The sequence below is a fragment of the Bactrocera latifrons genome, unplaced genomic scaffold, assembly GCF_001853355.1.
Source record: "Bactrocera latifrons isolate USDA-ARS-PBARC rearing strain unplaced genomic scaffold, ASM185335v1 scaffold_335, whole genome shotgun sequence".
NCBI classification, from domain to species: Eukaryota; Metazoa; Arthropoda; class Insecta; order Diptera; family Tephritidae; genus Bactrocera; species Bactrocera latifrons.
The window spans coordinates 288,534-305,698 of NW_017536974.1; the positions used below are offsets into that span (position 1 = coordinate 288,534).

General features: G+C 34.7%; 1 protein-coding gene across 4 annotated transcripts in view; it reads right to left on the reverse strand.

The window, feature by feature from the left end:
- Positions 1–15,502, reverse strand: part of LOC108971281 (dual specificity tyrosine-phosphorylation-regulated kinase 2) — a 201,064-nt gene extending 185,562 nt beyond the window's left edge. For 3 of the 4 annotated variants that reach the window (XR_001993540.1, XR_001993541.1, XR_001993539.1), the window contains exon 1: positions 14,063–14,138. Coding sequence is in view for 1 of the 4 variants with exons in the window: in XM_018937237.1 (XP_018792782.1) it covers positions 14,063–14,627 (565 nt within the window). In the remaining 3 variants the exon portion in view is untranslated. 4 annotated transcript variants of the gene reach the window in all.
- Positions 15,503–17,165: the final 1,663 nt, after the last annotated feature.

Genomic DNA, 17,165 nt, shown 5'->3' on the forward strand with positions numbered 1-17,165 from the left:
TACTAATAGCTTCTAATGCTTTATGTACGGCGAAACAAGAATAATTAGAGATAGGTTTCGTTGGATCGGAAGCAATAACAATAAAAAATTTAGGGTTTTCTTTCCTAGACTGAGGCAAGTCGGGAAAATTAAGGGGCGTGTATGAGGGTTTCTTTCTTTTTTGATGGGATTCCAAGGCAAGCAAAGCAAACCTGTTATTTCCGAGGTTGGGTAGCGCGGGGGCCATGATTATTATATCTACACACTCGGTTCACTTGTTTAGAAAACACTTGTAGGAAAAACGATATGCGGTATAATAATAAAACAGAGATTTACTAAGCAAACACGTGCATGTAGACGGATGTGTACTGTGCGAAATACGCAAAAGATAAGACAAAACACGTCTACACAGAGCGAGCTTTAGTCGATGACTGAGCGACATTTTAAAAATAATGCAAGATAACCTACCGGAAAAATAGTTAATGGCAATTTATTGCCCAGATGACAAATTATTTCTACAAATTCAAGAGTTATATATACAATTTTTTGCAAATAATGCAAATCTAAAAATAATGAAATCAAACATAATTTTAGAAGATGTAACAGACAAAGGAGAACTTTTAACATTGATAGAAGAGAAACACCTGGAAAATAATCACAGGGGAATAAATTAAATATTTGAGGAAATAAAAAAAACATACTACTTCCCCAAATTACAAAAAGAAGTACAGAAGTACATCAATAATTGTGAAATATGCAATAAGGCTAAGTTCGACAGAAACCCTATCAAACATAGCTTAAATATTACGGAAACTCCTAAAAAACATAATGAAATTGTTCATTTTGATATTTGGTACCCACAAAGAGGCATAATGCCCTCACAAGCATCGATAAATTAACAAAATACGCAACAGCCAAATCATTAAAGGACAGAACTTGGATATCCATTGTAAATGTCATAAAAGATAGAATTCAATAATTAGGGAAACCGGAAGCTTTAGTAACAGACAATGAATTAGATACAGCAGCAATAAAACAATTCTTAAAAGATAATAAAATAAACCTACACCTAACGACCACTTATAACAAAACAGAAAACGCAGATATTGAAAGATTACACTTAACTTTGAACGAACACTTGAGAAATTTTAATGCTGATGCAAATAACAACGACAATTTGAAAGAAAAAGTATTTAAAGCAGTAACCGCTTATAATAACACCATACATTCTACGACAAAAAATAGACCAATTTATTTCATAAAAAACTTACTTTCCGAACAAGAACTAAACAAACTCGCGGAAAAATTAAAAACAAAAAGAAAATATAATAAATAATATCAACAAAAAAGAAAACAGGTTAAACATATAAGATTTTCAGAATAAATTTATAAAGAATCATAGAGTTAACAAAGCACAACCAAGATACAAGGGAGTAGACAACTTTAAAGAAGAGGGAAATCATTTAATATCTAAAGATTCAAAGTTTAAAAAAGCATCCAGACTGAAGTTAAACAAAAATTTAAATTTCAGGATTAATATGGCGAAAGTTACGATACTTTTAACGATAATAACGGCAATCAATGGACTTCTACAAACAAACACGCTTGAAAACCAATCGGGATAGGCTAAAATAAGAATGAGGGAGATAGAGATAGTGAATCAAACCGCAACGGTAATCCATATAATACACCCCAAGGAATTTAAGCAGATTATAAATAAAATTGAAAACAACTAAGAAAATAATTTCAACCAATATGACAGGAATGACAGGGAAATATTATACGAAGAAATAAAGTCTATTAAAGCAAAAATTAACACATTAATGCCTATGGGAAATAACAGAAAACGCAGAGGACTATTTAATATTGTAGGGACTACATACAAATGGCTCTTTGAAACCATGGACAGTGAAGATAGGGAAAACATACTACAACATTTAGAAACAATAGAGAAACACAATCATAAGATAAAGGAGCGGTAAATCAACAAATATATATAAATGACAATTTCAATAAATTCATTAATATATTAAAATGAACCATAGAAGACGATAGGACAGAAATACTAAAAACCTTTGAAAAAATAAATAAATCAAACGAAAAAATTATAAAACACATGCTTTATACCGATCAGATGCTTAAACTTAAACAATTAGAAAGTAAAATTGAGCAAATTCAAGAAAACATAGCATATTACACCATAGTATATTAGGTTGTCAAAAAAGTCTTACGGAAGTTTATGGACCCGATACAGTTTCCATTTCCATCGCACAACGATGGTTTCAACGTTTTCGTTCTGGTGTAGAGGTGGCCGAAGATGCGTCACGCTCCGTATGGCCTGTCGTCGAAAATAGCGATAAAATCGGTGAATTGATCGAAAGAGACCGGCGTAGTAGCAGCCGCAGCATCGGTCAAGAGGTGGGCACCAATTATACTAAAAAATATTGTAACCAATTTTATGAACAATTGAAAATTCAATAAAAAATACCGCAAGACTTTTTTTGACAAGCTATTATTATCAACAGAAGAAATTGAAGGATTCAATATTGACATTTTTAAATTAAAACACGTGGAGACAGGACTCCTTTCATATAAAGATGCCGCATTCCTTTTAGCTATAAAAATACCAATTACATACGTTAAAGCAGACCTAATACTAATAACGCCATTATCTAATAGGCAACATTTTGAAATGATAGGAGAACAGAAATAGGCAATTGCAATAGGAAACAAAATATATGAATATACAGAAGGAGCACATTTCAAAAACTTAAAAGAAATTAACGTCTGTCCGTTTAACCAATGTAAATACGAATATAACAATGACACAATGATCGAAGATATCGAAGACGATACTATCCTGATTAAAAATGCATATAAAATAGAAATGAAACAAACCTGTGACAATAGAGAATTTTTACTCGAAGGAAATGCACTAATAAAGTTTTATAATTGTAAAGTTGAGATAAAAAATAAATCATTCCAAAACCAAAAAATTATTGTAGAAGAAAGATATATTGTCCCTGAAAAAAAAACTGATGTACGAGTATTACAGTTTGAAAAAGTAATACATTTCTCAGAGATAATAATAAATCAAGAAAAAAAATATTAACAAGTTGGAAGAATTAAAAATACACAAATGTAAATTATGGCATCTGCATACTAATAATATTACTAATAGCAATAGGAATATTGGTAAAATGTATAATATATAAGAGAAATAAAAATACGAATTTAAATGTAGGTCTACAAATTCAACCTCTTTCAAATGAGGAAAACACAAGAAAAACAAATACTATAATTGGTCCAATATCAAGCTCAAAACTACAACTATACTTTTATAATCATAAGTAAGTTTTATAATCACTAGTAATAATAAGAAAACTTTTCTGCATTCCAACAGGAGTAGGCCTTCTCGAATCCGATGCTAGGACGTTGAGTGTTGAAGGTAAGCGTATGAGTGCGAAGAAATTTTGTCTAGTGTTTATATTTCAGGCAAAGTGTTGCACAAGTGAACACGTGCGTTGTGAACGAAAGCGCGATCAGCCAAATAATTGAAATCACTTCTTCTGATGTCGGCGAAGAAATTGCGTCTCCAATTGCCACGTAGCGAAAAGAAGAAACCACTGGCGTGCGGTTGTTAACTCGGCTATAATCGCGTAAGTGGTGACTACGCCAATTAAGAAGAAGAAGAAGTCTAGCTATAGCACGAGTACCTGGGTGGCATGGGTAGCTTGTAACACTTCAGAGCGGAACTTCTTTTTATGAATGGTCTTATGTTTCCGGTCAATGCGTCGCAATCTAGTCCTCGTAGAACATCGTGTATGAGTCTTTGTAGGGTCTGCCCTGCGTAGCAAAGACCGATGCTAAAAGGTCGTAAGGCGTAATGATAACTGTTTCTGAACTGAATATCCTCTGGATTTACGGGAACTTGGTGGAAGGTTTTTTTCAGATCGATCTTTGAAAAGATCGCCTTACCTTTAAAATAAATTATAGGTGAAGTTCTCCAGATATGAAATTGGATATCGCCCTGGAACTGTTACACTGTTGAGTGCTCTGAAATATCCACATAGTGCCCAGGCCTGTTTTCATTATCATATGAAGAGACCTAGCCTAACTGCTGCTCGATGGGCTTCAGATGCCCATTTTTATTAAACTTTAAAATTCTGCTTTAGCCGCTGCCAGTTTATCTAGTGAAAGTCGTCAGCGGTGTAGGACTGCAGGAGTTAAAGTTTTCTTTTCCAGCAGTTTTCGTTTTGGATAATTATTCGCTCTTTTGCCTGTTATTATAAGAACAGGGTTTCCTTCAAGTTCAAACGTTGGCCCCAAATTTACGATGATACTAGCAGAATTCGTTTGCGCAGTCTTGGTGTGTGTTTCGTTCTTTTCTCCGTCTGCTTTGGATGCGACTTCGTGATCTGTGTGTTTTTATTAATTCGATTTGCCTCATTAGTTGGTCGATTTCCTTTCCTTTTTCTTTAGCGTGGACGACTGATTGTTAGTTTGCGAGGGGGTGCCTCTTGCCGGTGCTTGGTTACCTACCACGCTAATTTGTCTAAAAATTATGGAGTACGCGATGGCGTCTGCAATAGCAACATTATCTGCTACGTCACCCTTTGATGCGATCACAACAGCTTGAGCGTGAGGAGGTAGACGCGAGGCCCAGAGGTCGATGATTACTGTCTCTTACATGGTGCATTTCTGCAATAGTTGACCTGGTTTTAAGTCACCTAATGGTATATTGGAAAGAACGCGCTGTACGCGTCGTTGTTGGCTATCAACGAATTGAGCTATAAGTTTCTATTTGATGTAGTCGTAATGAGTAGAATCGATTATGGCCTTCAAGTCCATGATCTTGCTTGCTGGAACTTGTGCTGCGATCAGATTATATAGTATTTTCGTGCGGCGTGGGTCACACTTTTAGCAGCGAATCATAATCCCAGGAACAAAAAATAAGACCCAATGTTAGTGTCGTTCATATTAGGCAGTCTCACAATTGCTGCATGCTGAGATCGGGCTGATACACTTCGATTGCTGATCTGGCCAGAACGCCTTGAGTCACCTGCGTACGCTCGCGGGTTCGTTTATAGTTTATTTAGAAATACTTAAATGATATTTTATTTATAAGGTGAAAGGTTATCCGCGAACACGTCCGTTCGAACGGTTCAACGGGTTGCTTACAACTAGAATGAAAAAAGGTAGTACAGCGTTGCTAAAGGATAGTATTGTGAAAGTTGGAAAGGGTTGCTTATAAGCAGTGAATATAGCATTGCCACATATACACTTAGATTGGTGACACAAGAAAACTCTTCCTTTTGTTATTATCGATATCGTTTCGCCATCTCCCACTCCGAAAATTGTCGCTATTTTTCTATATGATGCGCTTCTTCCGACGTACCCAATCGAAACAGTGTGATTGCTAATTGTAATTGGACAAAAAATTGCTTATATGATTGCGCTTTGTTGAATTCTTGATCGTTTTACATTAAATCAACCAGCATCGTATATTGGTCTTTATCTACTCTTAACATTTGGCGGAATCGGTCTTCTTCTAGTGTAGTCAAAAAATTATTGCGCCAAATAGTGCTGTAAGCTCCTCGACGACATTCCATAACAACAGATATATTGTCAGCCAATTCATCTAAAACTGAATCCACTTCGTCATCATCACTTTCGATTTCTAGAAGAAAATTGTTAACTGAAATTCCGCACACAAATATTTCCTACTTTTAATTTCTTTACCCACAATAAGAAGAGCGAAATACCGTAACTCATTAGATAGGTTAAGTGGAAAAGTTTTATTACAAATAGTGTAGTTAAATGAATGAATATGAATGAAATTCGTTTATACTTTGATGACTTCATATCCTTATTATATTTCGACCTAAGTTATATAGTATTCGCTTCTCAGGTGCATTTTTATCGCATAAAAGAGTTGAGAATGATATTTATCTTGATTTTGATGGTAACAACTTCTTCGAAGATCGTAACTTTTTTCCCTGCGAAATTTGGTGAAGATATCACGCCGAATAAAGATATTTTCGATCGATTAGTTTGTATAACTACATATGTATATGCTTAGGGATGTGATCTAAAAAGAATAGATATTGCCAAATTTAGTACAGATGCCTATTCAAATGCAAATTATGCATCTGTATTCCATAAACTGAAGGATCGGTCCGTATACTTATATACAGACAGAGGGACGGACAGCCAGACAGATAAGACTAAGCCGATTCAGCTTATCACTATATATATATATTTTAAACTAGAAACATATGTATGTTGCTCGGCATCCAAGCGAGGTTGGTATGCCGTTATCAGAAACTAACCACACCAACAGAAAGCCTTTAAACAATAACATATAAAGTGTTATAACAAAGCCACCAATATAGGGGGCCAAGTTATTCAAATACGGCGGCGAAGAACTGATAAGAAGAATGCATCAGCTTCTTTGTAGACTATGATCGGACGAAAACATAACCAACGATTGGAATTTATGTGTGCTCTGAACAATGGATAAAAAGGGACACACATTCTGCGCGAACTATCGTGGTATAACCAACCATCCTCAACATCGCGTATAAGGTTCTATCGAGCGTATTGTGTGGAAGATTAATGCCCACCGTCAACAAACTGATTGGAACTTACCGGTGTGGCTTTCGGCCGGAAAATAAACGAGTGACCAGATATTCACCATGCGCCAAATCTTGAAACATTCCCGTGGAAAGAGAATCGATACGCATCACCTCTTCATCGGTTTCTAAGCTGCTTTTAAGAGTGCCCTTCATTATTCCCGTCGTCCTATATGATGCAGAGGCATGGACGATGACAACATCTGATGAGTCGACGTTGAGAGTTTTCGATAGAAAGGTTCTGTGAAAGCTTTATGGTCCTTTGCGCGCTTGCCATGGCGCACGTCTGATGGAACAATGAGCTGTAAGAGATATACGACGACGTTGACGAATTAAGGAAGCAGACTACTTTAAAAGCTTCATAAAATTTTTTACTTGAATCTCTATAAGAGTTATCTAGGAAAATGTCGCCCAAGTTATAGTTGGGGATTTGAAATATTTGAGGTGAAATAGTAATCGAGCGGTTGGGCAGAAAGCGAAAACTTGATGCACGATTTCCCGGGTTTTCGTTTTTACGATTTGTCTCAATTGGCGGGCAGGATGGAAAAAAACTAAACGTCATTTGCGTTAAATTATTTTCAATTTAAAGTCAAGTTTGAAGATATTTTCAAACAGCATAATGTAAATTTTTTTCTATTTTCTTAGTTGAACTAGAAGATAAGTTTTTAACAAATATGAATTTCTTTGAATTTTTTGTTTCAGGTAGAAATTGCGTCCTGCCCGTCGTCAGGCAAATGCACAGGCGAGTATCAGGCAATTATTTCCCAAAGGAAGAATATAAGAGATTTCGTATCCAGCAATTTGGCAACATATTTCTAATTATATACATATAAACCCTATCAATTTCGCTTATTTCTTTCCCTCCCAAAATAATCCTCAAAAAATAGATTTTTCCTAGCCTCTAAAGTAGGCTCCACCCTTAAAAGACAGCGGCTACGCTCCAGCTCTGAAAGTATTCGACGCGAGTACTGCAAGGGGAAGCAGAAAAAGAGAAAGACTGCCACTCCGTTCGAAAGACCAGGTGGTTCTGGCTTCTATTGGAATCTCCAATTGGCTCCACCTAGCGAAAAGGAGAAACGAATGACGCGCTGTTGTCAACTCAGTTATAATCACGTAAGCGGTGTGCATGACATGAAAGAAAAAAAAATAGAGATATAAATGTGTATAGTGAACTGCATTAGGGAATGTCATCAAATTTTTAGAAAAGAACCGAAAGTATCAATTAATCTGTGAGATGTGTTATAAAAACACAGAGGGAATCGTTTTTGAGCACATTGACTGACATATGTGACATAAAGTCTGCTAAACTAACGAACTTCGTTATAAGTAATATATGGGTGGTAAGGTAATAGTCAATATGTAAGAAAATTTTTTAGCACTGGGTCAAAAAAGTAATATTTTTTTCGTTTGGTGATTTAAAAAAAAATTATTAGACGCTCTGCAAAAATGTCTTTTTTTATTTTTATTATTATTTTTTTGTTATTATTATTTATTTTTTTGTTAATTTTTTGCAATGGATATTTTGTAAACGCTTAACTTAATCGCTTAAAACGCCGTTTATATCTTTTAAGAAGTTAGGTTTCCGAAAAAATCGTAAAAGATCATTTGGACAGAACTCACTTTCCAACAAGGGATTCTCGTGGCAAAAAATTCGGAGTTTTGCAGCACCCTAGTATATGTTTAAGCTTGATTCTAATGTAAATGTTTTGGAAAAGCAAAATGTACATATAACGTTAGTTAATAATATACCAAATGTCAAAATTGCAATTCCTTCGGTTTCTTCGAATAACGCCTAATACAAAATTTTTTGGCTTTGTTTTTTGGAAATGGCGAACTAAGCCCAATTTTTTTTCTGTATGTTTCGCACTGTTATCGATTAATATGTGTTGGTCTGTATGTACCTATTTTGATTTTATTTCACTTGTTAAGTTAGTTCATTTCGATCTTTCTCTTAACCTCATGTTATCGTAGACATACATAATATACTGGTATAATTAAGGGGGTATTCTACTCTAGAATTTTGAAAAATTCGTTTTTCTTTTCATATATTTAAGTTTTAGACCCTTAAGGGGGTATTCTAGTCTAGAAATCAAATTTTGGGCGGTTTCTTGAATTTTATTAAAAAAGAAATAGTTTTACATCCATTTTTTATGGTGTTTGTATTTATATCTTATATATATATCGAAATTTTTTTTTTTTGAAAAATGGCGACTGCCTGAAAATAAAAATCATTTTTTACGCTTTGTTTTTTTCAAATTCCTGAAATTTTTTTAAATATTAAAAACAAAAATTTTTACACGATGTTGGTAGGAAGTCGAAAACGCGTTTAAAAAATGAGTCAAATTTCAGGCAGCCTAAGTCATTTATTAATGCGCTAGGTACTGCGTCATTAAAGTGTTTAAAAGTCCTTTGGAGGATATCTTCTTAAGTATCTAAACTTTTAATATATAGGTATTGAAAAAAATCGAAAATAGAATACCCCCTTAAGAACATATCCTTCAGGGATTTTTAAAAATTAAAAGTATTTTAATATCTACAGTTACTTTAGTGACGCAGTACATAGCCCGGTAGGTAGGTAGACTCACTTTTTAAACATGTTTTCTCGAAACTACTTTTTTACACACGGTACCGGCATTATCTCAAGTTCTATTCAACCGATTTACTTGAAATTTTGTGTGAACCTTCTTTATATAATCCTTTATCCTTTATATTTATATAATCCTTAATCCTTTGTTTTTAATATTTAAAAAAAATTCAGGAATTTCAAAAAAAGTGTAAAAAATGATTTTTATTTCCAAGCAGTCGCCATTCTTCAAAAAAATTTTTTTTCGTGTTCCCTGAAATAGGGACAGCATCCTTGCTGATTAAGAATTTCTTTTGGTTTTTTTTTCATACCACCATGAGATTAAGGATCAATGTCACCAGGATGCGCCATTTTTTTACACCTGTCTCTGCCCCCCTCTAATTATTTGAATTTTTAATATTTTTTTGTAAAATTTTTTTTCTGTATTCTTAATATATCAATAAAAACGCCATAAAAAACTGGATGGTAAAAATATTTATATTTATAGTAGAATACCCACTTAACGCCTTTGGTAGAGCTTATATCAAATACATCTAATTTTAGTTGATAAAGTTGTCGTATTCCAGCAATTTCATCCATAGAAGGTACATAATATTATCCTGGAAGCCTAATATTACAAAGCGAAAATGGCGAAGTCGGATTACAATCACGAAAATTTCTTATATAACACGATTCCATCGGACTTATGCTTTACAATATACAAATCAAACACCATTTGATTTAAGGATATATGCTTTGTTATTGGGTAAGTGAATTCCCATATTACTTGACCTAAATCGTAGTCCACTAATAAAATCAAGCATTGATTCCAACCCAGTCCGGGAGGAAGTTTTTTGCTGCGTTTACGCCATAAGGCTACATTGAAACGCCACGTCAGTGAGGTGGAATACATGCAATGGATTAAGCCATCTTAAGACCTGCTCAAGCCTTAAGACTCATGAGAGAGGACCACAAGTTACTGCAACGGAATCCAGAATAAGATTGAAGAGATAGTTGTACTAACGAATCGGGAAAGCGTATCGATAGCTGCGGTCCAAGAAAGCACTCTAAACAACCGCTCAGATCTTCTCATTGGTGGCGGTTTCAACGTAACACGTAAAGATCGCGAGCGAGAAAATGGTGGAGGCTTAGCCTTCATATTGCACAACACTGCGCAATATCGTCTAATCGATGAAAACATCGACTGCAGGGTTACTACCCTACAATATCAGGGTATAGCTCTCTGGTCAAGCGATGTCGAGTTGGAAACATTTAATATGTATATCCCCGCAGTTGATGCCCCAATATCGGTGCGCTACTTTGTGGTGAAACCCGTTAGGTACTAGGCGACTTTACCGCGCACCATGGTCCTTACCATTCCTGCGTGTCAAACGATCGTAGGGGTATGGAGCTGACAGAACAGATAGGCTATTCAACATTTTGTACAATAAATGATGAAGCCTCCACCAGAATTATGGGTACCTGTAAAATCTGGTGGTCTGATAAATAGCATATCCTCTCGCATCAGACCATTTGTTCGAAATTATCTCGATCGAGAAGCCTCCCGCCTTTATGTCTATGAAAAATTGCACTTTCGTTTACTTTAGTAAAGCTAACTGCGTTGGCTTCACAGAACTTACCGAGAGCATCTTCACTGTTGTACCCATTCTTACGGACGTAATCGTTGGCGAACGTCGATTTCGCAAGGTCATCGCAGCACCTACCGCTAGCTTCATCCTGATCCCGTCCTAATTTCCTAGCCGAAGCAGTTGTTTCAGCTAACGAGCGATACAACTTACGCCATGCCGATTCCGGTGATCTCCGAATAAAGGCTCTCAATTTGGAGATTCGGCAAATGGTAAATCAACACAAGCGGACGAAATGGATAGAGAACTTGAAATCTTATCCTCTCCACCAGCGCGAGTATGCTTTGGAATAATGTGTAGGCTTTATCTGATCCAAAGAGACATCATGACCGATTTGAGATTCCATGGAATGGACCGAGGAAGGGTGCGATCTATTTTAGTCGGCAATTTACGCTGCACCTTTCGGTAGACAAAACTGCGGGCCACTTAATTTCACAGATGAAGAGGTTCAGATTACCACCAACAACGAAATCGTCCATTGGTCCTGATGGAATCTACTTGCTTATGCTAAAGCATCTGCGGAAGTTCTATCGTCCGATAATTCTCCTCTCCCTTGTAGTGAAGACACTTGAGACCTTGTTACTACCGACTTTCGCTCACCACCTGAGCCTAGTTAACCTCCAGCATGCATTACGAAAAGTCCACAACACCACCACAGCACTTAGCATCATAAACACTCGAATAGTTCGTTGCCTCAACCACTGAACAAAATACGCTTCCTCCAGGACTGAAGAGGTGGACCATGAACTACCTGTCGCTAATCATACGTTCTTTTTCGAAGAGAAAAATCCAAACTGCGAAGCATTAAACAAAGGGTTCCGCAGAGGGGTGTCCTCTCCACTCTCCTGTTTAACTTCTACGTCTCGAAACTCGCACGATCACCACAGGGAGCTTCTATAACCTTGTACGCTGATGATGGCACGATATTGACGTCGGGCAATGGAATCAATGGCAAGAATTCAAAGGTAAACGGCTATATTCTGAGCTTTCTCGCTTCTTCTCTGCACGGAACTTACCACTCTCCCCCACCAAATCCACGGCGACCATATTTACGAACTGGACGAAGGACTACAGACTTAATATTGCAGTTCATGCCCTAAGATTTTAGATGTAACTTTTGATAGTATATGTTCCTTCACTTCTCATCCGACCGCGACTATCTCCAAGATAGCTTGCTACAGAGCCGCAGCAAAATCCTCAAGTCGCTAGCCGCCAACACATGAGAAAAGGTCAAAGAAACTAACGCAGGTGAAGAAGCTTCAGACTTGTCAGAACACTGCACTCCGGACTACGGCAAGATGCCTCTTGATGTCTCCCACGGTCATTCGCAGCGGAGCCATCAACACCTTCACCGACACCTTTCCAATGAATGGTGTTGTTGGAGTCAATCTACAATTGAGAGTGACCCTTTGGCAGCTTCTTTCTGGATATTATAGCAGGCTAAATTCCTAATTATCCAGAATAGACCCCGACATATCAAGCACATGTCCTGCGTGTAATAAATCTCTGGATGACACTGGCCACCTCTTTGCATGCCTCCAACCCGACTCATCTAACGCCCCTTTCCCTTAAGTCCGACCCCATTGAAACAGCATGTTGCTTTGGCCTCCCATCACAAGACGTCGACGTCAACCTGGATAATCCTTACCATCCTAACGGGGATTAGATAACCGTTAGAACAACCACAACAAGATTAAACTTTCGGCAAACAGTGCGTTTGAATTGCAGCTCTTCAGCAATAGAAGTCAAAACTTATTGCTGAGTTCAATTTGTAAGATATATATGTTAAACATATTTTTCCCGAAAATAATATGTTCCTGTGCTAAAACTGTAGCAAAATCGGATCAGTATTTACCCTAACCGCCAATTACTTAATATATGAATTCACAAATTTCCCTGAACTTACTTTTTAAGATACTACTGTGGGCAAAAATTTCTTAGACTTTTGAATTTAAAATTCGAGCGAAAACATATTCGCCGGAATATATTTTTTTTTCTAGGCTGATATGATTGTCAGTGACACCTGTGTCAAATGTCACATCAAAATAAAGATTAATGTTCAGTATATGCTTTTCTTTCTGAAGTACATAAAGTACATTCGGCGATATTTATGATGAGTGAAATATTTCGACAAAGTGTCATTAAATCATCAGTGACACCTGTGTGAAATGTCATATCAAAATAAAGATTAGTGTTCAGTATACGCTTTTATTTCTGAAGTACATAAAGTACATTCGGCGGTATTTATGATGAGTGAAATGCTTCAACAAAGTGTCATTAACTTTTGTGCACGGAATCAAATTTCTGGTACCAAAATGTTCACAATATTGGAATAGATCTTCGGTGACAGTTTTTGTCGGGTTTTTGATTGGTACAAATTATTTATTATTTAAAGAGCGTCGAGAAGCTCCGGGAAAAGCGTGTTTAGTTTATTGAAGACATTAAACATGAATCATTGAAGGTTATTTCGGAATTTTTTTTGCTCATGCATTTATGACGAATATATTGGTAAAAATTGTGACATAACTGAAAAACTTGGGTTTCTGCCTGTGTTATATTGCAAATGAAAATATTGAAAAGTAATAATATTAAAGCGTGAAAATTATTTTATATTCAATTCTTGTGCAAATTTTGCCTCTGCTATTTTATATAAATTTTTCTTAGTATTTTCCCCTTTTTTAATTTCAAGTTTCGTACTTTTCTTACTATGTGTAAAAGTTTTAGAAATTTTGAAAATCAAGAGCACAGAAAAATGTTTTGCGAGAAACAAATTTTTGAATGCAAATTTTGGATGGAATAACATAATAATATATTTGCGTAATGGGAATTTAAATTTTCTATTTACGCCTGTGAACATTTACCGTTGATGATATTGTTTATACTTAAAAAATGTATTCCCCGTGTATATCTTGATCGATGCTTAAAACGGTACCTATCCATAGATAAATGTAATTTCTTCCAAACCAAGTTTTTTACTACAGAGTATTCAAATAAACAACACATCTAGCACAGGTAAGTTTCACACTGATGATTATGCGCCATATTTAAAATAAAAAACTTGATTATCAAACGGTATTAGCTTAATAGAAATAGGAGTATATTATATACAGAATATTATATACATATTTGTAGTTACTATTTGTTTTAATTTCAAGTTTTAATTTCTTCCGTTACATTTAAAATCCTTATTAACTTGATAACGACTGCACTATGTATAAAAAATGTTTCCGGAAACTCACCCGTAAGAGATTTAGAGGAATACCAACTCTTGTCAACTGCATCAATCTTTCCTCTTTCTTGATTATCAATACTAAGTTGTTCGTCAGGACTGATGTTTTTATCCATTTGTCCAGGCAGAGATATTTTAAATTGGGTAGATAACCCATTGAAAGTATCGGTGGAATCTTCTTGGAACACTTTTGTTTGTCGAATAATATTTTGCTTGTAACAAGTATCACTGTTGCTACAGTTATAAATATATTGTTTTTGTGATTGGATCCGCGAACAAAAATCAATTTTCGAGATGACATTTTCGTTGGGTTTCTTTATAACGGTTACAGTGGTATCTGCATAAGTGATTGTTTTTCTTGCATGAGAGATGTCTGTTATAGCGTCACTATTATGATTTACAACTTCATTCGTTGAATGATTAGTAACATTGTTTTCACTGGATGTATCGGTAATTGTACCTTCAACAGTATTTGTGATTATCTTATTTACTGCAGTTATGTCGTGGTGGTTGAGTATATGCGATAGATTACTTGCTGAGTGAGAGTTCATAGTTTGTTCTTGCGTACCAACCATTTTATTGGAGTGGGCATAGATTATGATTAAAAAAGCTAATATTGAAAATGCGAAGATTTTAAAATTTAAAATATGAAGCTTCCTATATAATTTAGCGTTGATGTATATTGCTTAGTTCTTCAATCACCTTTTATGTTTGTCTATTATTTGAAACAAGATAGATTTAATGACAAAAAAATTTACGGAATACTCTTTATATAGGTGACGCTATTGCAGAAGTCATGAACATTTTTTCAGAAAAAGATTAATTTTGCCAATTTTAAAATATTCCTGTCTTTTTGGATGTGAATCTTTGCAATTATCATTAGTTTCTGATAATTCCCTATCTGTTTCAAACAAATATTTCAGAATACAGGTCGTACTTTCTTTAAACTTAAAAACATCTATACTAGTCACTATACCTTTGAAAGCAACCCAAATATTACATTTTATACCACAAGATTGTTTGATTTATTGTTTTTGGACGCCGCTTTTTCTCTCTCTTTCATCTGAAGAAGTTATATAAAGTCAACGACAAATCAGCTTAAATAGCGTTCTTTATTTCCCTGATTGTTATTATTTACATACTGTAACATGTATTTCATTCAAGTTACTAGCCAATCAACTTCTGTGTTTGACATCTCACTTTTCGTAATTTATTGAATTTCACATTTTTTCGCATTATTCCTTGTTTATGGAATCGGCAGTACAATTAGTACAAGTGTGTAAGTTTTGAATTTACAACTGACGCTTATAGTTTGTACATTGAGATAGTTTATTTTCTTCAGCTGTCCTAATTTGTGTAGAAATAAATATAAACTTTCGCAAGCAATTAGATCAGTAATTTGACTCTTCAAAATATAGATGTTAATACGCGACGAATTTCATTATAATGCTGACCTGAAAATGTATGTAAAAGTTTACTTCGTAAGTTATAATATGCAAATATGTTTATCATAAAAACAAGAAAAACATTAACGTCGAATGCACCGAAACTAAGATACTCTTAACAAATTCAAAAAAATCCTAACAAAAACTCGATTTGATTAGTCAGTTTATATGACAGTTGGATGCTAAAATGATCCGTTCTGAACAATATTTTCGGAGATTGCAGCTTGCCTTGGGAAATAGCGCACGCCAAATTTTATTTATATTTAGATTTTATCTCGTCTGTTTTAGTAAGTTTTTCTTACTGAGGGACAACTTCGTGTAAACACAGCGAGACGGATATGGCTAAATCGACTCAGCGCGTTGTTGATCATTTATATATAATATATTTTTTTATAGGGTTTCCAGTGTCTCCTTTAGGGTATTACAAACTTCGTGACAAACTTAATATACCTTGCTCAGAGTATAAATGGGGGTTTGTTGAGTGAGTATAAATCCCCTACAAGTACGTAAATATAATTTAATAAATGTATAGTTATGACAACCATTTCATCATTCGTAACCAAAAAAATATCATACTTCGTACTATTTACAATTTTATTTGTTGAATATAATATTAATATACATTGACTTTACATCGAAAGATTATTTTTTATCAAAGCTTCTATAACTTTATTGGAGTTACTTCCTAATGTTCCATTTAGTCAAAATAACTAGTACTAACAACAGAAAAATGCAATCAAGTTGTAACAATGCAACGGGCTCTTAAGTATGGTTTTTTGTCGTCTTCCTTTTTAACTACATGAATATTTATTCAAACTGTTCGATGATTTTGCAGAGTAGTGTAATTTCATTTTTTCCATTGTTTTGCTAACCTTGGTTGCTTCACTTCAAATATTAAACAAATTGAAGAATAATAAAAAAACAATAAAGCTAATTAAATTAAATGTTTATTGTTCGCTTGAATTGTTCATACAATTGAGAATTTTTCCTTTCTACTTAAAAACTGTGGTTTCGAACTAAAAATTGTCCCCTTCAAAGTAATCCCCCTCAGATGTAATACACTTGTACCAGTGTTTTTTCAATCCTCGAAAAAGTTCTAATATGAAATGAACTTTTTGGTACATATGTCCTTGAGCTCTCTCAGTATTTGATTTGTAATACCATATGCTGACGAACTATGTAATATTATCCTATAGTACATCTGGTATTGGACTAAAATTAATAGACATGCCATCTAGTAATACATATTTTATTCTGATTTTATTTCTGTATATTCATCGCTTATATATTATTTTAGGATCTATATTATTTAAATACATTTATGAGAATCTCTGTATATTTGTATTCATTATTATATGACATCTGGTTGTTTTGAAAGAAACAACTCAATGCATCTGCGTTCGTATGTTTTTAATATATCATTTGATATAGTACATAAGTTTCTCAAGAGTAAAACCTTATTTATAATTTTGTTCTTGGGTATACCATTTTACCAATGTATACAATTTTAATAGACAGAGTTACATATTTATACTCTCGCAACAAAGTTGCTAAAGAGAGTATTATAGTTTTGTTCACATAACGGTTGTTTGTAAGTCCTAAAACTAAAAGAGTTAGATATAGGGTTATATATACCAAAGTGATCAGGGTGACGAGTAGAGTTGAAAT